The sequence below is a fragment of the Papaver somniferum genome, chromosome 2 (assembly GCF_003573695.1).
Source record: "Papaver somniferum cultivar HN1 chromosome 2, ASM357369v1, whole genome shotgun sequence".
Lineage (NCBI taxonomy): Eukaryota > Viridiplantae > Streptophyta > Magnoliopsida > Ranunculales > Papaveraceae > Papaver > Papaver somniferum.
Genome location: NC_039359.1, coordinates 209,590,231 through 209,611,879, shown reverse-complemented (window position 1 = coordinate 209,611,879; position 21,649 = coordinate 209,590,231). Strand labels below are relative to the sequence as shown.

Here is a 21,649-nt window from a genome sequence, read left to right as displayed (position 1 = left end):
AGTGGTTTAAAAGGCTTAGTGCATACGCTAAATGCATTCGAGAGACCAGCGACAGTGGTATAGTTAGGATTTCCTTAGTTTTGTTTTACTTGAGGACAAGTAAAATTCAGGTTTGGGGGTATTTGATGAGTGCCAAATATTGTATATATTTATCCCTTTTTGTTGGCATTTAACTCATCTTTTGTGCAGTAATTCTACATTTTATCCCATATTCTGTATTTTCATTGTTTTCAAGAATAAATATTTTTCTTACTTAATTTTGCATTTTTAGGTAATAAATAAAGTCTGGATAACTTGCGGAGCGGAAAAGAGCTGAAGAGTGGTGAAAAACCGGAAGAAATTACGCAAGGAAGCCGCGAAGAATGTCGTGCACAAGACCAAAAGGCTAGAAGTGGGCTTGAAGAGGAATAATTGTTCTTAAAGAAGACATGGGCCTGGCATACCCAAGGCCCAAAACCCTCACCCAAACCCATTTTCTATATCCAAGCCCGTCTCGGATTTCAGCCGTCAGATCGAAGCATTTCAGCATCCTACGGTCGCTCTTATGCCTGTGCATCAAATCCCGATGATTCCGCTAAACACTACAACACCTAACCTAATCTCGCACCGTAGACTTCGTTGTATTTTACATCCTACGGTCGCTACAAGCTGCTTCTTTCTTAGCCGTCCGATCCACCTACGATCTCCATATCCAGCGGCTTCAGCTCGTGGTACACACATCTTGATACACCCGCCTAACACACTAATACTCGAACCCTATGACCTAGCCAAACAGCTCCCTACCCTAACCCATATCGACCTCCACCTTCGTCTTCCTCTCCCCCTCTCTGCAACAGAACTACCATACCCTGCCGTACCACCACCTATTCCACTTCCACAACCACCACTACCTACACCAACTACCACCAACTCCACCATCTCCATCATTACCCGACACGACCCATCCCCCTAATTCGAAGCGCTTTAACCTCTCTCACCAACTGACCTAGGTGAGGGTTGATAAAACACCTCAAATTAGGGAGCAATTGTAGCGATTGGGAGCAGGAGAAGAACCGAGAGAGGCAGAGAAGACATGGGGCGACGTCAATTCAAAGTTTTGGTGAGTAAATTTCGGAGATTGAAAACCCTAATTTCAATTCTAGGGTTTCGGAAAAATTGGGTATTTGGTGATATAAATAGGGGTGATGTAGAGGGGTAGAGGGGGATGATCTCTGGACTAGCCAGAAAAACATTTTGTTCTGTTTTATTTCACAATTTCAATTTCAGTTATTGCATGACAGTTGATAGTGAATGTTATATGATGTTTTGATTTTTATCTTCAATGTTGAGAATGTTGTTTCAATTAGCATATGTGATGAATGTTGATGCTGTTAACATGTTTTTCATGAACTAAGTTACTGCAGCTAAGGCTCAGAAGAAGCCTTAGTGCATTGTTGGATGATGAATTGCTAGGTTAGAGCCTTAATGCTTGTTTTTCTTGAGCAATGGGAGAGATTAGTGCTCATCTGTGTGCTTGTGATTGATTGTACTGTCAAAAGACAATCAATGCTAGGAGCACATTAGTTGAGCAAGCTGATTTTCTTCCCATTCCAATTGTATGCTTAGGGTCTTAATTTCAACCTAGAACTACATTGTTTGGCTAGGACACCAAGGTGGATTCTAAGCCATTAGCTTAGCCACAATTCCTTTCTTCAGTCACTTACAATTCCAGCTCTGCTTTTATTCACTGCTTAGTTACTTTCCTTTACTGTTTTGCTTAGTTCTTGCATTTTGAAGCTGTGTGCACTGAAGTCAGTGCACAATCTCACCCCTGCCCTTGGCTTACAGCCTTGGTTCCTTGCTGTTGTTATTTTATATCATCTGCCATCTAATCCTTGCTGTGCTGCCATCTTGTGTTAACTGTTTTAGTTCTTTGTATCTGCCTTCATCCATCACTGCTCACTGCCATAGTGCTTTGCACCCATTGATAGCTTAGGAAAACTTCTTTTAAGCACTCCTACTCCCTGTGGACTGATCCCTTTCTTATCCCTATATTATAAACTTGGCCTTGTATACTTGCAAGTTTTTGTGTGTTTTCCATTTGCAGACCAAGGCTCTGTAGAGATCTTTGGCCTTACTTGTCGGGTGGTTGGTCCACTTTGATCATTTCTTGGACGATCTTTTTTCTTAGGTTCCGGCTCATCTTCAAATTCGGCTTCTGAACGCTCGTGCCTAGACAATATTCTTTTATTAGACAAATACTCCTTCAACTCTTTTCTTTGGATGGTCCTCGACACTTCGGTGTTCGGCCTACCGGTGTTCTTTTGATTAATAGGTTCATCAACCTCCCTTAAACAAGGGTGAGGGGCTTCCTCCAAATTATGCATCAATATTTGCTTTTTGGTTCCGTTTGATGTAGCGTAACGCTCGGCTATTCGTGCACACAATTACGACTCCAAGAAAGACAGACCATCAACTACCGGGGTGTTCGGAGTGAAATTTAATTGCTTCCAAAATGGATGAATATCATTGATGTCAATCACTTCAACATACCTACCCAACTTATGACGACACGTGAGTCCAATACCTATCATATCCTTGCAAACACAAGCCGTATTCTCGTCATCATAAGTTTTATATAACTTCAATTGTTTCATCATGCGATTTATTTCCCATCTTGAAACTTTATGAACAACTCCCCTTAGAAGCAATTTTTCCTTAATATGTTCCATCGGGAATTGGTGTACACTAAATTGCATACATTTCCCAATCTTTACGAGATCACGATTGGTGAATTCATGGATTGCTTCTTGGGTCGACACAACTCCATTTTGACTACCAATTAGTATTTTCTTTAGTCGACCATGAGACCCCTCCGCAATGCTTGTCGCCTCGTTCTTGAAATTACGATATTCATATGTCCATGCAAACACAAACCTCTCCTTAATCGTTAACCATTGATTTTTTACAATACTCAACCGGTTTTGGGTAGTCCGTGCCGTATTCATCCTCAAATTTCTTCAAGTTACATTCGTAAATTTCCTCGGTCGTCGACCAAACGATTTTATCCCATGATTTCATGAACATTTTCCAAATAATTCCATCCTCCTTCCACTTTTCTTCAAATAACCTATCCTCTTCCTTACGTTCTTCCACGGTTAATTTACTAATGCGCTCATCCTCTTCCTTTGACCTCTTGGTACCCTTCCTTGGTCTTTTAGCTTGGAAATGATGATGGCAATTGGTTTTGAGATTGCATTGAATGTTCCACGTACATTGCAAGTTTTGGGATTCTGGAAACACTACCGCCATTGCATGCATTAAGGCTTGATCGTTATCCGTTACAATAACCCTCGGAAAATTATCACCGTTATAAATGGACCTCAACGTCTCCAACATCCAAATGAAACTCACATTGTTCTCATGATCCATTAAACCCCATGCGATCGTTAACGTGTTTTTGTCCGAAGTATCGCAAGCAATGTTCAACAACGGCATGTTATACTTGTTTGTCTTATAAGTAGCATCTATCAACAAAATTTGATGAAAGCATTGAGCCAATTGGATCATTTCGGGATGTGCCAAGAAAATACGAACCACTATACCATCCTTTTCTTCCCTTCTCAAGGTGTAGCCGTGTAACTCCGCTAACCACTCCGATTGTTGCATGACTGTTCTACCATCCCATTCAGTCCTTTAGATCGTAGCTAGGGCCGACTTAATTGTAGACAAAGAAGACAAGTTTTCGGGGTCATCCGCCTTTATTTTACTTAAGATCGCACTCGCTTTTTGGATCCGCATAGACCTCACCGTATGCATTTGATGTGGTTTTAACTTGGCAACCATTACATGTCCAATTAAATCCAACGGATCATCATGGTTGTGACAACCGTTATCAACTTTGGTATTTCCTATTCGTCTTCCGTACGTACTTACTATTCTTTCCCTCGTGACTCTTTCGCGTCCCACCTCACTCACAAATCATTTCAAATCGAGTGTCACTAACATGATTATTTTGAACTACCACGCACATGTTATCTTTTGCCTTGTTCATAAGCCATTCCTTTGCCTCCTTCTTACTTCCAAATGTCTAAACGTGCATAAAACAAAACAAATCTAATAAGCATAACCATTTAACATATAAATTTTGAAAAAAAAAAAGTAGTAATGAGTATACCAAATCGTTTGCATAGTATAGGGAAGTGTCGGGGCTCAAATAGAAATCATCAACAAACTCTTCAGCGGCCTGCATATGAAAGCAACAAATTATTATACAATAATCGGAGGTTATTAAATAAGTCAAACTGCCGAATATACTATATTCGGAATCCTATCGGTTACCCAAAACACCCGATTTATGCAAATGAATGTACACAGTTTACTGAGTGCAAAAAATTATATAATCAGAAGCTAAAATATATAGTAAAACAACCGAATATAAATAACCGGGAGATAACTTTAATCGATAAACATCCGATTTTCAAGTTTTCGGAAATTTTATTTTGAGGCCACTGTTATATACGGCAGTCAAATAATGTTAAACTATTACCGATTGTAAAGGATAAGAATACTGAGTTTTGAAATTTTTTAAGGAATTCGTTTTTGGGGCCATTCGGGGGTAAATAACTCTATATAACTACCGAATGTAGATTTTTTTGGAAAACCAGTTTGGGGTTTTTTCTCATATTCGGCAGTAAACTACTATCTTGGAACTACCGAATATACATATTTGGTACTCTGTGTGTTATATTCGTAAGTTTATTCGAGAAATTATCTACCGAATATGGGTAGTTCATGGCATTCAATGCATGCAATAATCGGTTTTTCTTGTTTACAAAAGCACACAAACGCATGCAAATCGAGTATTTGAGTTTCTTAACACAATACCTGTGTTTTACATGCATCGTTAGCTTCAATATCAGGCGATTCTCCATTTTCTTCCATGAAAGGGTCGTCTAGGTTTTCCTCTCCACAAAAGTTTGGATCATTCAACATATACCCAAAATCGTCTTCGCCATGATTCTCACCTTATTCTTCATATCCATCCATTTTTGTAGTGATAAAATGGGTTTTCCCTTTTTTCCTTCACCTTCTTCTCTATAACTCTAACAACTCAAAAATGAAAAAGAAATGGAAAAAATGAAACAGAAATCATTCTAATACTGCACCGACTACAATCGGAAGTCTGGGTAATATTTTGGCTTCCGATTGAAATCGGAGGATAAAAATGTTATCATATCCTCCGAATATATAAAAATGTTATCATATCCCGCATTTAGAAATCCAATAACAATAATATTATGATCGTGATTGATTCCATGGATTAATCCCTCTGTCCCATTTTTGATGAAGGATATAACTATAAAAACAATGACGACAATACAAAATATTTTTTGTTGAAAAGGAAAAAACCAAGGTAGAAATATATATTTTTGATTTGTTAGGTTTTGTTAAAACGATCGCGCGCACAGAAGAATTATGTAACTCGATGTTTGTAGTTTGACAATTGACACAATAAACTTTGTTTCCATGATAGTGAATAACATATAGATAAAGTTTAATTTATAAGCATTTGCTTGTAAACAATCATACATATTATTTATTTTGTCGTTGAAATAAGTTTTACTAAACTTTTAGGGGATAATATATAAACACACATTTTGATTTTTTTTCAATAACCATATGGATAAATAAATGTAGTTGAAAGTTTTCATTCTAGGTATTAAAATAACTTGTCGTAAATATCACAGAAAATATTTTCTTATATAATTTCTTTTACTGAATGACCATACAGAGAGTTTGGGTAACTTTTGTTTAATTTATGTGGGTAATATAAAAATATCTTCGGAATTTTAAATTTATCTTTATTATTAAAACTATCATACAAATATTCTCAATTTAAAGACCGAAATTGAAGTATCAAATTAGCAACAAATTAAAAGTAAATTAAAAATAAAATAAAATTAGATTAAATATCAAACATCAACAGACGACAAGAAACTAGTTGGAATCCTAGCTACAAGCTGGGTTCCAACACCCTTCTGAATTGCAATTCCTAATCTGTCAAAAAAGAAATTACATTTCTTGGCACCAACATCAAACCTAGACAAATGATTATGCAGCCTCTTAAGTAAACCCATTGTTTCTTCACCAAGCTCTCCAAACGTCGTGAAAGCCAGGGTACCAAAACCATAACCCATAGCCAAACACTTGTCCAAATATATTTTATTTTTACGAGTGATGGGATTACTCAAAGCTAAGCCAGGACGAAAGTTCCGAACACCTCCACCAGTAAAAGGAGAGACCCCAGTCACATTAAAGGACAAATTAAACTAGCTCAAATTAAACTTAAAGGACAAACTATTTCTTCTTGTTCTCTTAAATCTTAAAACTAAACTAAAATAACAAACATTAATTTCCTTTTTATTTCTTCTTGTCATAAACCTTATCAAGCTCTTCATGATGATGGTTAGTGATCCAACTATAGTTGAGCATATATCATATACCACTGAATATTTCCCTCCATGATAATTGTTTAAGCAGCGAAAAATCGTAAATACAATAGCTATGATTGGGCAATAGAGAAACAGTTGAACGAGGTGAGAGAAAAATATATAGTTGACATTATTAATTAGTAAAAATAACCACGTAATTGAAAAAAAAAATCTAGCTTAATTAAATAACCATAAGATACAAATACCGAGCTCTAAAATTCTTGTATTGGAAACTCAGCTTCATAACCTTCATCCTTTAATGTTAAACATCACATAAAGCTAACCTCATGCTTAAAATATATAAAACTTGAGCCTAGTATTACTAACATGCTCTACAACTCACAAAGCATCACCATACATTGCAAAAGCACTACATATATATATAGTGCATACCAGATACCGATTATGAACAAGGAAGTAGGAAAGAAAACACAACACTTATAATAGTTTTCATGACTTGTTATCAACTTTTATTACCTCTCACATTGTTCATCTTTATCTCAGATATGTTTCAAATTTTGCATTTAAAAGGAGAGAAATGAAAATTAGTAAACAATAGGTAGACATCAATTGTAAATGAAATTTACACAAAGAAGCTCCAGCAGATTCTCAACTTCCTAATTTTTATTTATGGATCTAATGAACATCATTACATGGATAAGAACTAGTATATAATGTTTCATTCAAGTTTCGTACATTATTAATAATCATACAACCTTTCTAATAACCAGGCATCTGAAGTCGTGATCAGATAAAATTAACCAACCTATTATCAATTGAAAATCCTTAAAGAATATATGTAATCGTTATTATGGAGGTTATTGTGGAAGTGTTGATTTCAAAATGACTTTAGCTATTGTAATCGTAACAGGTTTTTAACTGATAAGAGAAGCAATGGCCATAACATTTATCCTTCTGAAATTGAATTGGATGTTAATAAGGCCAACGGGAGTACACAACCATCACCCTTGTTAAGGACCTTAGTAAATAGCTTGTTCACATTGATGTTTGACGTGACAATTATGCATCTTCCAATGATAACTTAAATATATTCAGCACTTGTATGTATTTGGCACATTCAAAGTGTATGGTAAAAAGTCTATACGAGCCATAAAAATGCAAAAAAATTTAAGCCTAGGAATTTATGCTATATTTAGTTGATGTTACATTCGACCTCAAGATTATTTGTTGTGTACCCTGCAGGTTTGATTAATCTCGAAAAGAGGAAATAATTTATCGTAGCAAATTTGATCCTTCCAAAATAAACCATTCACAAACACTACATTTTGTAATACAAAGGACGGATTAGGTAGGGATATTTTTTATACTTATTACTTATAACCTTCGAAACATAAAAACACTAGTAAAACATAGAGAATAATAACTAAATAATCCCAATAGTTAGAAAAAATAGTAGTTAAGTAAAGAAGTTTACCCTCATCATTAGTGTTAACAAGAGAAAAGTAGAAGTCTTGTATCAGGCCAGGATCAAAAGCCACCACGAATGGAAAAACAAAGCCAAAGATACAAAAACTTCAACAAGAAAGAGATAACTACTCTTTTTTTACATTTTGTATCATGCGACAAGAGATCAATCAAAACTTGATTAAACAGAGAACTTGTTTATTGTATACTAATTAATTAATAACTAGATTTGTGAATTTTTATAAATGTAAAAACCTCTATTTATAAATAAAAATCATTGAGTTACCATAATGTCGCAATCACCTCGCAATTACATGATATGCGCAACAAGGTGGTGGACCACTAATGATGCAACTTATTGCGGCTGCCTATGTACCTTTCTCCGTACCTTGAAGGGATGAAGGATCAAGGACAATAATTCATCAGCGTCGGGACAAGAAACTAAACACAACTCGTGATGCAAAGACAAATCCTAGCAAAACCTAGTCCGTATAAGTCAAAGGGTATTTTGCAAATGATGTGCATAAGTGTGCATCATTGAACTTTCCTTCATTTAGAACCATGCATGCTGCTGCATTCTCAGTTTATCAATGCTGCAACGATGATTCATAAGCATCATGAAGCTATCTCTATTAAGCAACGCGCCATAATGATGCTTACGCATCATATAGGCTTTACCGACTAAGCTTGCATCTTCACTACATGCACTTACAACCAACATCCTTTCCCTTCTATATGCATACACGTCTTATTGAAATTATTAGAAGTTAAAAAATAAGAAGGGATGGATATTTACCAAGTCCACCTACTTTGGCGACAACGAGTTTTAAAAATATATAACAACATATTGGTGCAATTTAAGTTCTGGCCCGATGATCAACTTGAGTATTACGACATAATGGTATCGTACCGTACTTGACCAATTTTCCACTGGCGTGATGCACCAGGATGATGAGTCCAATTCACAGTCCCTAATATAATCATGAAAAAGTTGCTCTGATACCAACTGTGATAGACCAGTAAATTGCGCCTACATCGCCCAGCCGCACATGCGATATTCCTAAACACCGTGACTAGCCTTAAAACTTCAAGGCTCATAGGAAATTGCCTGTCAATTTTTCCATTGCAAGCATGCCTCAAAACACATGATGCCTTAAACTTAGCTTCCACAATATTCTAACTTACACTTGTTCCGCTAAGATACAAGGGCATAAAGGCTAATGCAATTTTTCCATTGCAAGCATGTCTCAGGCTTCCGTGTACTGTCCATGCATAAGGAATTACGTTGGACTTATACACAGGTCATTTTAAGCATATTTCCAGCTTCCTTACTTCGCTTCGGCACTTTTGAAAGCATGCATTGGCCTTGGTCATGTCAAGGGTGCATCATTCAGGATCATGTCGTAATTGACTTGCATTGTCCTCGTGATACAAGTGGCATATACAAGCTCTCCTAACTTGCATAATTGGTTAGCTTCCTTTCATAGCCATGCCCAATTTGCAACTGGTGTATACCTACATCGACTGCTTGATAGGAAGTATGGCATCAAAAGAAAGGATTACAATTTACCTCACTAAGTATGGAAACAATCATCTCTTGCATCGCATTTCCATGCCAGATGATATGAGTTACTATAATGTGGCAATCACCTCACAATGAGATGATATAAGCGATCAAGATGCTAGACCACTATTGCCGCAACTCATTGCGGATGTATGGGCACCCTTCTCCATACCTTGAGAGGATCAAGCACAAACCGTAGCTCATCAGTATTGGGACAAGACTCTAAAGCCTAGGCCTTAGAGGCTATGTGGAAGAGTGTGCATTATTGATCTTTCATTCGTTTAACACCATGGTGGTGCATTTTTAATATAGAAACACCGCAGCGATGATACCTCAGCATCATGAAGCTAACTCGAGTAAGCAAAGCGTCATAATAATGCTTTTGCATCATATAAGCTTTACAGGCAAAGCTTTCAAGCTTACTGTTGCACCTCCACTATATGCGCCTTCAACCAACACCCATTCCCTATATATATCTTACTTCGATTATTAAAAGTAGAATAAGGAGAGAGGATGAATGTACCCAGTCCACCTGCTTTTGCGACAACGAGTTTCTGAAATTGTACCATAGTGGTGCAACTTCAAGTATGGATGATGGCCAACATGAGTACGTATTGCACCATGATGGTGCAACTTCTGTCTAGGGCCAACATGCCCTTAACGCTCAACAAAAGCTTTGAGATGAAGCTTCATCTCATTCATCTTCGAGAATGCTTCATGCGAAAAGTAAGGGTGTTACAGTTTTCCACTTTGGCATGCCCATAATGGGTGCAAAAATGACAAACTCTGCCAAATGCTAGACGCTTAGGAACCAACCTTAAAAATTTTCTTTTCAATTTCCGGAAACAAAATAGTCAGAAATTAGTTTGTGAACACAATTTCAAAATAAATTCTAGAAGTTAAAACTCAACTTATTGTGATGCAAACTGTGTTTGCTTCTGATAGCTGAGAAGCAGAACCACTTTTATCCAAAGATTCCAAATACCTTCTTTTTTTCTTCTTCTTAAAGCAAACCCGATCCATTAAAACATAAAAAAATTACAAATAATATTAGAATACTTATCCCATTCCCTGCTAGTTACACGATATTTTTCTAGTTAGTTTTGTTAAAGTATCCGCCTGTTTGTTACATTTTCTATCTCAAATCAATGTAGTCAATGTCGGATTTCTGTGAATATTGCCCAGGGACGAAATACGATATTTTATCGATGAATATCGGTAAAATATCGACAATATTGACACCTCGTATAACGCCGAAACCGATATTATCGGCGATATTTTGGCCATCTCGTCCGAAATTGACTACATTGTCTCAAACTAGAATTCTACTTCTAATCCCCAAACATGCTATCATCATATTATTTTTGGCTTTTGTTAACTTGTATACCCGTATACATGTTAAGGTTTAATAAATAACTATTTTAGTTCATTGAAAATTGTGTTTTTTTGTCTTATTCTACTAGAAATTGGTTATTCTTATATTAAAAACAACAAACCTTGTTCCCAATGCAAAGAATTGTTGTTTTCATTGCAATAAAACAAACAAATCATGTTTCAAGTGCAAAGAATTATTATTTTAATGAATCTTAACGTGTATACAAGTTACCGAGACCCTTATTTTTTGAGGTAAAAATGAAAAGTGAAAAATAGTGGATAAATTGAATATTCCCTTTCTTCAAAAGCATATATCACCAACTAACCTTCACTTAAAAACAAAAATCATGTACTTGTTTGTTGCGTCACTCAAAAAGAGAGAGATGTATTGATTTTGTTTGCCGACCAGACTGACCAGCACCAGACCATCAGTACATCACCACCACCGAACCACCTGCTCCTAGTCCTAGTACCTCCTAGCCAACATAAAAACCAATCCAACGCTCACAAATCCAAACCATTTCCCCCAAAACACAACTCGAAGAACTCCATTCCACAGAGTACGCAGCTCCAGAAGAAGAAGAAGTAGCAGCTGCAATCACCTTCAGCACCGCCGCTACGCCGTCTCCCTCCCCGTGCTCCCATTCTCGTTCTTGATTCTTCTTATTTACTTCTCCTAGTTGTTTCCATCTTCTTCTTCAGCTGGGGGATTCAGAATGTCTGGGCGGAGGAAGAAGTTTAGTAATTGTAAAATCCCTAATATCAATGAAGCTACACGTATTCGTATCACTCAAGCTCTTGAAGATTTCACTAACTCTGATGATTCTCCAGGTACTATTTTTCTCATTCTAGGGTTTTTTTTTTTTTTTTTTTTTTTTTTTTTTTTTTTTTTATTTCGAGCTTTGTTTGTATATGAAAGATTCAAAATTGGAAGAGAGTGGTCAGTGTAGAACCAAAACAATCAAAAATTTTGACCTAATTTTGAGATTTTTTGCTGTTTTTTTTTTATGTGATTACAGTACTTACATTCGATGCTGGTATGACGAATTTCGAAAGGGCGGAAGTTCATAAATTATGTAGGAAATATGGGTTAAAATCTAAAAGTTCAGGGTGAGTTGGAAGAAAACAATGGAAATTTATCTCATTTTTGTGAATTTATTGTGATTTTTTGGGTGTTTTTTACTGATTTTGAGTTGAATAGGGTTGCGGAAACTCGGCAAGTATCGGTGTATAAACCGACGGGTGGGAAGGATGGAATGTTTAGGAAGAAGGGAAAGAAAAACATTAACTTGGAATTTTCGGATGAGTCGAAAGCTTATTTAAGGGATTTGTTTTCAAGATATCCTCCTAAAGAAGATGAATTGAACTCTGTTCAACCTAAGAAGCATAATGCAATTGCTGATAATAGATTTAGGAAGAATGACGATTCTTTGTGTAGACCGTGTATGGATAAAGCTAAATTTGAAGAGAAGGTGAAAGCAGCTTTTGAATTGAAAAACCATCCGAAACATAAGCAGGTTTGTGTAGACGAGGTTTACATTTTTGTTTGTATAGTTTTTTGTTGATTGTGATTACTGAAATTTTGTTTTGGGTTGTCTAGATACAGGAAGCGAGGTCTAAACTTCCAATTGCGGTTTTCCAGGATAGCATTATGTCTACTGTAGAGTCTAACCAGGTTTGTATATCTTTTGCATTGTTCTCTTCAACCTTCGTTGCTTTGCAACTTGCTCATGAATGCTTTATTGGTTGCGATTTGCATGCGTTTAGTCTCTCTGTGACTTATTCCGTGCAAGTGCAACAAGCATGCTTGGTATTGGCAGTTTGTGATTGCAAAACGATACGACTTTGTTTAGTTTTCTGAAGTTTGTCTGTTTACATTTCAAATCAGGTAGTGCTCATATCCGGTGAGACAGGGTGCGGAAAAACCACACAGGTTAGCAAGTCTTAGCTTTACTACTACAAATGCGTTGTTCTCAGTCACATGAAACATTGGGTTGACTGTGTTCAGCATGTTTTTTATCAAGTCACTCTAGTTAATAAACATTTTGCACTATCTTGACACCTGTGCAGTTTTGGTCTTAGTAATGTGTGCAGAATCTATTTTCTAGTTTTGAATATAATGCAGTTAGCTTGCTGCAGTTCTGTATTTTCATCTTCAGGTTGTCCAACCTCTTTTTGGCAATCAGATAAACACGTTTAATCAGTAACATTCCGAGAATGTGATTTGAAAATTGCAGCCTTGCTATATACCACGTCTTTGTTATGTGTCAAGTGTATTGATTTAATAGGTTACCGATAATGTTGATATGAATTAATGTCAACTTGTGTAGCCTAGATCAGTTCATGCTTCTGGCTTACTTTTCCCCATAAGCTTATCTCGGTAATTATTATTGTACAATCGATTCAAAAATGTGAGACCTGGATTAGAAGCTTGGAAGTATACTGATAGAGTAGTATATGAACTTTCAAATATTTTTTCTAGTTTTTGTATTTGATTCTGTTTCCCTATGAAACTCATCCAGGTCCCGCAATATTTATTGGACTACATGTGGGGTAAGGGCGAGCAGTGTAAAATTCTGTGTACTCAACCTCGACGTATATCAGCCATATCAGGTGATAATTTGATCATTTAAGACTCGTTTATGTGCATATCTCTGGTTTTCCTTTCCTTCTCATCTTCTTTAATGAGTTACCTACTAATCATGGGTTCTGAATTGTAGTTGCTGAGAGAATCTCTTGGGAAAGAGGAGAAAATGTAGGGGAGACTGCTGGTTACAAGGTGCCTTTTCTTTTTTCTTTCTTGTTTAATTGATAATAGGCCTTTTCTTTGGCACTTCCTTGGCGCTAGGAAAAGCTTCATTGGCCTTGCCTTCAGTGTTCAACCGTAGTTGGCACTCAATTAAAATAACTAAGTCTTTTGTATGTAAGCTGACTTTTCCTTGAGCATTGTGGACTTCCATTTGCCAGAGCATAAGAAAGCCTGATCGATAGAGAAAGTACATGTAGGATAGGGCGGTGCTAGAACCTTCGATAGAGATCGAGCAACCGTTGATGCCTTCTTAGGATCTTGGTCAATCCCTTTGTATCTGCGTTTGCTTCCTTAATTGACAAGAATGTCTTACAAGAACGGATGGGACTTCTCCCCCGACCTTAAAGAGACGGGGCATGCAACCTGTCGTTAGGAATATTTGTGACACTCCTTTCCTGATGTCTGTCCCATGTTGTCCCTCTTTGGAGTAGGCTCATGGTACGGGGTTCCGCAGAAGTTCACCAAACACAACACATGGATTTAGTTGGATGCCCACCTGACACTTTAGTTTGTGGGTGTGGTACATTCTTTTCTTATTTGTACCGGTGATTGTGCTACACTAACACGTCATCCTAATTTTATGTGCCAATATAGCTCTTTCTAGAAGCCTATAAAAAATATTTGTTACACCAGCAAAATCTCCAAGCATTTAGCTTATCTGGCAGGAACACTGATATTGCTTGTGAATGTGGGTGTTATTTGGCAGATATATGTACATGCTGAATCGCCTTTTTAGATGTCAGTGTTGAACCTTTGTGGTGTGTTTAATTCTTCATTGACTCCATTGTTTGTTTCATTTCAGATACGGATGGAGACTAAAGGAGGGAAGAATTCATCTGTTATGTTTTGCACAAACGGCATTCTTTTGAGGGTGCTGGTTGAGAGAGGTAACGGTACCGGAGCTAAGGATGAAAATTGGAAGAGTAGGGTTTCCGAATTTACTCACATTGTTGTGGTAATTACTCTCTTAAATGACTGTTGTGTCTTACTCTTGACCATATCCAATTTGACTAATTACTTTGATGTGTCTTCTTTCTCTTTGCTCTTTACTCTATATATCCCGAATTTGATGTTCTGTCTACCGGACGGCCCTTTTGTAGGATGAAATACATGAAAGGGATCACCATTCTGATTTTATTCTGACGATTCTAAGGTACTAAGCATGTTATGCATATATTATTTTTTTCGTGTTTCACTGTCATGGAAAATTTGGATTAGGAGTTTGAGGTACATTTTGGTGACTATAACCACTCTCAAGTGCGTTCCAAAACTCATGATTTGTGGAACCATTAGTGTTTTAGCCTATAGCTCGTCTCACATTAGGCATAGATCTAGTACCATGTGTCTGGAAAATTGTGGTTTCTCTGTTCCCATCTTTTTGTTTTGTATGTCATCTCTTTCGTTGATTTTAGAAGCTGATTGAGCAAGTGTTTTTGGTCAATGCCTGTAGGAATTAGAAATAGGGTAGCGGTTAATGATTGTTAAATCTTTCAATCTGATCGACATTAATTGTGTACTTGGTTCTGGATATCTTACTGTTTCGTCATTCTTGTCTTACTTTCCATTGCAGAGACTTGCTCCCTTCTTGTCCTAACTTGCGCCTGGTTAGTACTTATGTTTCATGTGTTAGTTTTGCAGTTGTTTCATCTTTTAAAATAAAAAATTTACTACAGTTAATTCCTAATAATAGATCCTTCAATTTCCGTAACTCAACAGATACTTATGAGTGCAACCCTTGATGCTGAGCGGTTTTCACAGTATTTTGGTGGCTGCCCAGTCGTCCGAGTACCTGGTTTTACATATCCAGTAATAGAAAAGCACCCCTTTCTCTTGATATTCCAGGTTCCTTCTTGTTTTGTCTTTTAAATCTGTAAGCTGTGACGATTTCAGGTCAGAACTTTCTATTTGGAGGATGTTCTTTCTATAATAAAACCAGTGGAGGGGAATCATCTTGATCCTGGTTCAACAGCTGGAGGCATGCGAGATTCTGAGGTACGAGAGGATCATAAAGCTGCACTTGATGAAGCAATTGATTTGGCATGGTCTAGTGATGAGTTTGATCCTCTCCTAGAACTACTGCTTTCTACTGAGGCTACTCCGAGAGTGTATAATTATCAACACACTTTGACTGGAGCCTCACCATTAATGGTTTTTGCTGGGAAAGGTAGAACTAGTGATGTTTGCACGCTCCTCTCATTTGGTGTGGATTGCAATCTACGCGCCAAAGATGGAACTACAGCTTTGGAATGGGCCGAGAGGGCAAACCAGGTTGAAGTTGCTGAAATAATCAAGCAACATATGAGTAATGTCCTTGCAAAATCAGCAGAAGAACAGGAGTTGCTTGAGAAGTATTATTCCAGTATCAATCCAGATTTTGTCGACATTGTTCTTGTGCAGCGTTTGTTAAAGAAAATTTGTTCTGATTCTGAAGAAGGTGCTATCCTTGTATTTGTTCCAGGATGGGATGATATCAATAAAATTCGAGCCGACTTACTTTCTTCTCCATTTTTCAAGGATAGTTCTAAATTTATAATATTATCACTTCACTCTATGATTCCATCTTCTGAACAGAAGAAGGTTTTCCAGCATCCACCTAAAGGTTCACGCAAGATTATTCTCTCGACCAACATTGCTGAGACTGCTATTACAATTGACGATGTAGTTTATGTTATAGACAGTGGCAGGATGAAAGAGAAAAATTATGATCCTTACAATAATGTTTCTACACTCCAGTCCTCGTGGGTTTCGAAGGCTAGTGCCAGGCAGCGGGAAGGGCGTGCTGGGCGTTGCCGTCCAGGTATTTGTTACCATCTCTACTCAAGTACTCGAGCCTCATCTTTGATAGAGTTCCAAGTTCCAGAAATCAAACGGATGCCAATTGAGGAGCTCTGTTTGAAGGTAATCACTATCCATCTTGTGAATGGACCAGTTCGTATCAGTTAATAATTCCTTTAATTACTTTTAAGAGGAAACTTGCAGATGTTTCTTTTCTGCTTTTTGTCGGGTTATTCCTGTGGAAGTTCGTAAGGAGACCTAGATAATGATTCAATTTTCTCGTATTTATTTTTTAATGCATTAAGTGTCTATATTTAGTTGCTTAATGTGGAATCGGAGATAAACCAGTAGACCATCAACATGCAAGTTGGATTGTTATGCCTTTTTAAGCGTTTAGACAATAGTACCGGTTTTAGAAATTTTATAGAGACAGCAGGAAAGACAATCTTTGTTATTTATCAGATCTTTTTGGTATAATGACAGGTGAAGATGATCGATCCAAATTGCAGTATAGCAGACTTCTTACAGAAGACTTTGGACCCTCCAGTTTATGAGAGCGTACGCAATGCAATTGTGGCTCTTCAACAAATTGGAGCCTTGACAGCTGATGAAAATCTAACCGACCTTGGGCAAAAATTCGGTTCTCTGCCAGTGCATCCAACAACGAGCAGGATGCTGTTCTTTGCCATATTGATGAGCTGCCTTGATCCAGCTCTGACTCTGGCATGTGCGACTGAATACAGGGATCCATTTGTTCTGCCAATAGACCCTTTTGAAAAGCAGAAAGCGTTGGAAGCTAAAGCAAAGTTTTCATCTTTATATGGCGGGGTAAGTGATCACCTGATGACCGTTGCAGCCTATGAGTGTTGGGAACATGCAAGAAACATGGGTCAAGAACGTCAATTCTGTTCTCAGTATTATATCTCCTCAAACACCATGAATATGCTGTCTAACTTGCGTAAGCAGCTTATCAAGGAGCTGATACAGAATGGGTTTATTTCAGAGGATATATCTATATATAGCCAGAATGCGCGTGAGCCAGGTGTACTCCATGCAGTTCTTGTGGCAGCGATGTATCCTATGGTTGGAAAACTAATCCGACAAACTAGAGGTGGAACTAAAACTAGGGCGGTAACTGCAAGTGGTAATAACTTTTCATTGCTCACTCATCCTTATAATATCAAATCACTCAACAAGCAGAAGTCTCAAATACTGCTCGTATATGATGATATTACCCGTGGTGATCGAGGTATGTATGTAAGGGACTGTACTGTTGTGGGTCCATACCCATTGTTGTTACTTGGAACAGAGATGGTTGTTGCACCTTCAACAGCTGATAGTTACGAAGATGATGAGGATAGTAGTGAAGAAGAAGACAACAGTGGCGCATCTGGAAGTGATGAGGAGACGAACGTTAGAGTTGCACAAAAACGTGCTGAGCGGATCATGGCCTCCCCTGAAAATGCTGTCTCTGTTGTTATTGACCGTTGGCTTACTTTTGAGTCCACAGCAATTGATGTTGCTCAGATTTACTGCTTGAGGGAGCGATTGAAGGCAGCAATCCTTTTTAAAGTAAGTTCTTACCCTCCTCTGTTAACGTTGAGGTCTTGCCTTTTTATGGGAGTGTTAATAACATGTAGAGATCACTGTGAAGTGAAGATCAACTCAGGAGATTGAAATTGCCGGTCACTCCTCTTCTATCAAATCTCTCTGATTGATCTGTTAATTCATGTGAATTCGTTTCTGGCGTGATGCTGTTGCTATGTATCATTATTACTATTCTATCTGATGTGCGCCGTGGCTCTACATATTTACAGTTTTTCCTCTGTGTTTTTTACAGGTCAAATACCCACAAAAAGATCTTCCTCCAGATCTCAAGACATCTGTTGATGCAATAGCTTCCATCCTTTCTCATGACGGCTTAACAGGGATTCCTGAAGCCTTGAGAGGTCCCATTAAGTCGTCTAATCCAGAGGAAGGTCAACCAGACGATAGCAGCAGTTCCTCAGACAATTATCTGAAATTTCTGTGGAACTATAGTATTGATTCCCACAATCAAAGCCAGTTATTTCAAGGTGGTGATAGTGGTGGACGAGGTAGACATGGTTTCTTCGCAAATAGTCGTGGACGAGGTAGAAGGGGTGGTTCCTTTACTAATGGTCGTGGACGCGGTAGACAGGGTTTCGTTGCTAATAATAAATTTGCTCTTAAACGACATGGTGGTGGTGGTGGTGGTGCTGCTGCTGATGGCGGGGCTCGTCAAGAAAAATGAAAAAGCCACTTCAACGTGTTTTGATGCCACGGCCTAAGCAAGTTCGATGCAGCTAAGCTAAGCCAATTATGACGCACCCAGTTTATTTTGTTCTTAAGGTTTAGGTTTTTATTGATCAAGAAAAAAGAAGATATTACAAATACACCTGGACCCAAGAAACCAGGTAAACTACAACAGCCTCTGTATAATTGCTAGCAATCACTTCTCCCCAGTTAGTAACTAATGTAAGAGTCCTGAACCATTTTGCCAGTGAGCTCCACTGACTAATGAATCTTTTCACCTGGATGATGAGATTCTGTTTATCCATCTCTCTTTTCACTCTGTTGTTTTTTTAACCTGAAGTGATCTCAGGTCACTGATATCATCTCCCACGTTTCGTTTGTGACCAAGGCATCTAATTCATCTTTTATTGGAGCACCCCGTCGAATATGCTATGAAACGGATTTTTTTTTTTAAAGAAAAGATCTCAATGAACAAACGCAAATGACCTCCAATATCATTTACTTCCTCGACCACAGTTACCTTGACAAAATCTTAGTTCACTATTGGTACTTGAAATTTTCAATCCAAAACTTGCTGTAGTCCTTTTCCTCGCCAGACTTTGTTCGACGTATATTCTCAACGTATCCGCAGCCGGTCTAATATTTGAGTTGGAGTAGATATGGGTGTTTGTCGAATGGGTCATGCTTCGCATTACTTAGGTGGACGCAGAATTAAGTTAATTTGGTCATTGTTTATTAATAAAATAGGAGACTAATATGTCACTTGGCAAAATGGCCGTACCATAAACCAAGCAAACTAGTGATCTCATACGTAGATTGGTTTAGTGGTTGAAGCAATATTCAAAAAGTAAAACACATGTTCCTAATTAATCTTGTGTTGATTCATTCATACAAAATGTATATCACTATTTCATTGATTTTTCTCTATAAATAGAGATTTTTTTCGTTCACAAAATTCACAAATCTACTCAAGTACATTAAACAAGCTATCAGTTTAATCAAGTTTTGGTTGCTTTCTACAACCAAGATACAAAATGAAAAACATGATTAGTTATCTCTTTCTTAGCGAAGTTCTTGTGTTCTTGGCTTTGTTTTCTTCTTTAGCGGTGGCTTCTGATCCTGGTCCAGTCCAAGACTTCTGCGTTGCTCTTGCTAACGCTAATGATGGGGGTAAACTTCTATACTCAATTATTACTATTTTTTCTTAATTATTGAGGTTATTTATTTAGTTTTCTATGTTTAACTAGTGTTTCTATGTTTCGAACGTTACATATTATGCTTCAATTTTTATTTTTTTAACAAGGATAAAAAAGCACCCACCTAACTCAATCTATGTTGTTGCACAATGCAGTTTTCGTCAATGGTTTGTTTTGCAAAGATCCCAACCTTGCTACAGCGAACGATTTCTTCCTCTCGGGATTAAATATTCCAGGGTATACAGATAATCAACTGGGGTCGAATGTAACACAAGCTAATGTAGCCCAAATCCCTGGACTTAACACCCTCGGAATTTCCATGGCTCGTATAGATTTTGCTCCATACGGTCTGAACGCACCACACACACACCCAAGAGCCACGGAGATCTTGGTAGTGATGGAAGGCACACTATATGTTGGATTTGTGACATCAAACATTGGAAATGTGAACAAACTCTTTACTAAGGTCCTTAACAAAGGTGATGTTTTTGTATTTCCCGTTGGCCTTATACACTTCCAATTCAACGTGGGGAGGACAAATGCGGTGGCATTTGCAGCTCTTAGCAGCCAAAACCCCGGTACTATCACAATCGGTAAAGCTGTTTTCGGATCAACACCCCCTATCAACGATGATGTTCTTGCCAAAGCGTTTCGAATTGACAATAGATTGGTTGATATTATCCAGTCGCGATTTCAGATGCCTGGTTATTAAAAAGATTTGATAATTAATAATGCATGAAACTCGAAGGAAATAATATATGTACTTACTGTTGTTCACTAGAACCATAAATAAAAAGTAAGAAATTCATAAATTTTTTTGTTGCAGCTTCCTAATAATATACTGCATTTATAGTAACGTACCTATTTACGAGGGAGGATCCATGAACTATCTTATTTGGACATTATTTTATAAGATTTGTACCAATTTTTCTTTAGATTCCAAACAACAATGAATTTGGAGCGAATATTTTGGCAATACGTTCTTTCCACAAAAAAACGAGCACAATTTGAGATACCAACCCCACCATCTGTCAATTTTAATTTCAATCAATGATTTTTCACGGTTGATTTTCAAAATGGTGAAATGTGGTGTTATATATATATCTGATTGTGCTCATTTTTTGTAGGATTGTCAAGTTTCACAAAGCGAGCTTATCATTAAAGTATTGCCTCAAATTCATTGTTGTTTGGAGTTTAAAAAAAAATTGGCGCAAATCTTATAAGACAATAAAAATGTTCATCGATCGTCCCTCCTTAGTTATATGTTTACATTTTATGTCCATCAAATTTTATGGAAAATCCTACCGCAAGCATGTATTTTATTATAAACTTAGAGGGCTATAACATAAGGGTATATGATACCTAAAGATTCACCGGCTACATTTGAAATGATATGCCTTGAATCTAGAATAACAAAGCAGTGGACCAGAATGAGAGTAGCGGTCTTCAAATCAGAGTTGCATCGGGAACAAATGTTGGAATCGAGGGTCATAAGGCCTTCGTTCAGTGCTTTACACAAAAAAAAAACAATACTTTTGATGAATACGACTGAGTCCAAAAGGACTTAGTTGATGGTAGGGGTGATCGATGCGCTTCAGTGAAGGTGCTAGTCAGACGATTGTATCCGTATACTGAGGTGAATTGCCCGGAGGATAACTGGTTGTCTCCTCTTTCTCCATCTTGGTATAACACACAGACGGACCTACAGCTGGGCTAACCTGGGCTTTAGCCCAGATAGCCATCATAGTCCAACAGTTTA

General features: G+C 37.5%; 2 protein-coding genes across 2 annotated transcripts; both read left to right on the top strand.

Annotated features, from left to right (window-relative positions):
• The first annotated feature begins 11,345 nt into the window (after positions 1-11,345).
• Positions 11,346-19,056, top strand: LOC113350385 (DExH-box ATP-dependent RNA helicase DExH6-like). Its single transcript, XM_026594509.1, has 14 exons — positions 11,346-11,667; positions 11,856-11,946; positions 12,038-12,353; positions 12,437-12,511; positions 12,725-12,769; positions 13,359-13,449; positions 13,557-13,615; positions 14,448-14,600; positions 14,746-14,798; positions 15,216-15,249; positions 15,362-15,451; positions 15,536-16,543; positions 16,904-17,992; positions 18,261-19,056. The coding sequence occupies exons 1-14, from the start codon at positions 11,553-11,555 to the stop codon at positions 18,690-18,692; spliced, it is 3,651 nt and encodes a 1,216-aa protein (XP_026450294.1). The 5' UTR covers positions 11,346-11,552; the 3' UTR covers positions 18,693-19,056.
• Positions 19,057-19,637: 581 nt separating this feature from the next.
• Positions 19,638-20,702, top strand: LOC113350388 (germin-like protein subfamily 1 member 17). Its single transcript, XM_026594514.1, has 2 exons — positions 19,638-19,864; positions 20,046-20,702. Exons 1-2 carry the CDS (start codon positions 19,729-19,731, stop codon positions 20,600-20,602), a joined length of 693 nt encoding a protein of 230 aa, XP_026450299.1. The 5' UTR covers positions 19,638-19,728; the 3' UTR covers positions 20,603-20,702.
• The last annotated feature ends 947 nt before the right edge of the window (positions 20,703-21,649 follow it).

Coding starts and splice junctions, on each gene's coding strand:
- LOC113350385 (XM_026594509.1), top strand. CDS start 11,553: ATGTCTGGGCGGAGGAAGAAGTTTAGTAATTGTAAAATCCCTAATATC. Junction 12,770..13,358: donor GGTGCGGAAAAACCACACAG/GTTAGCAAGTCT, acceptor AAACTCATCCAG/GTCCCGCAATATTTATTGGA. Junction 13,450..13,556: donor ACGTATATCAGCCATATCAG/GTGATAATTTGA, acceptor TCTGAATTGTAG/TTGCTGAGAGAATCTCTTGG.
- LOC113350388 (XM_026594514.1), top strand. CDS start 19,729: ATGAAAAACATGATTAGTTATCTCTTTCTTAGCGAAGTTCTTGTGTTC. Junction 19,865..20,045: donor TGCTAACGCTAATGATGGGG/GTAAACTTCTAT, acceptor TGCACAATGCAG/TTTTCGTCAATGGTTTGTTT.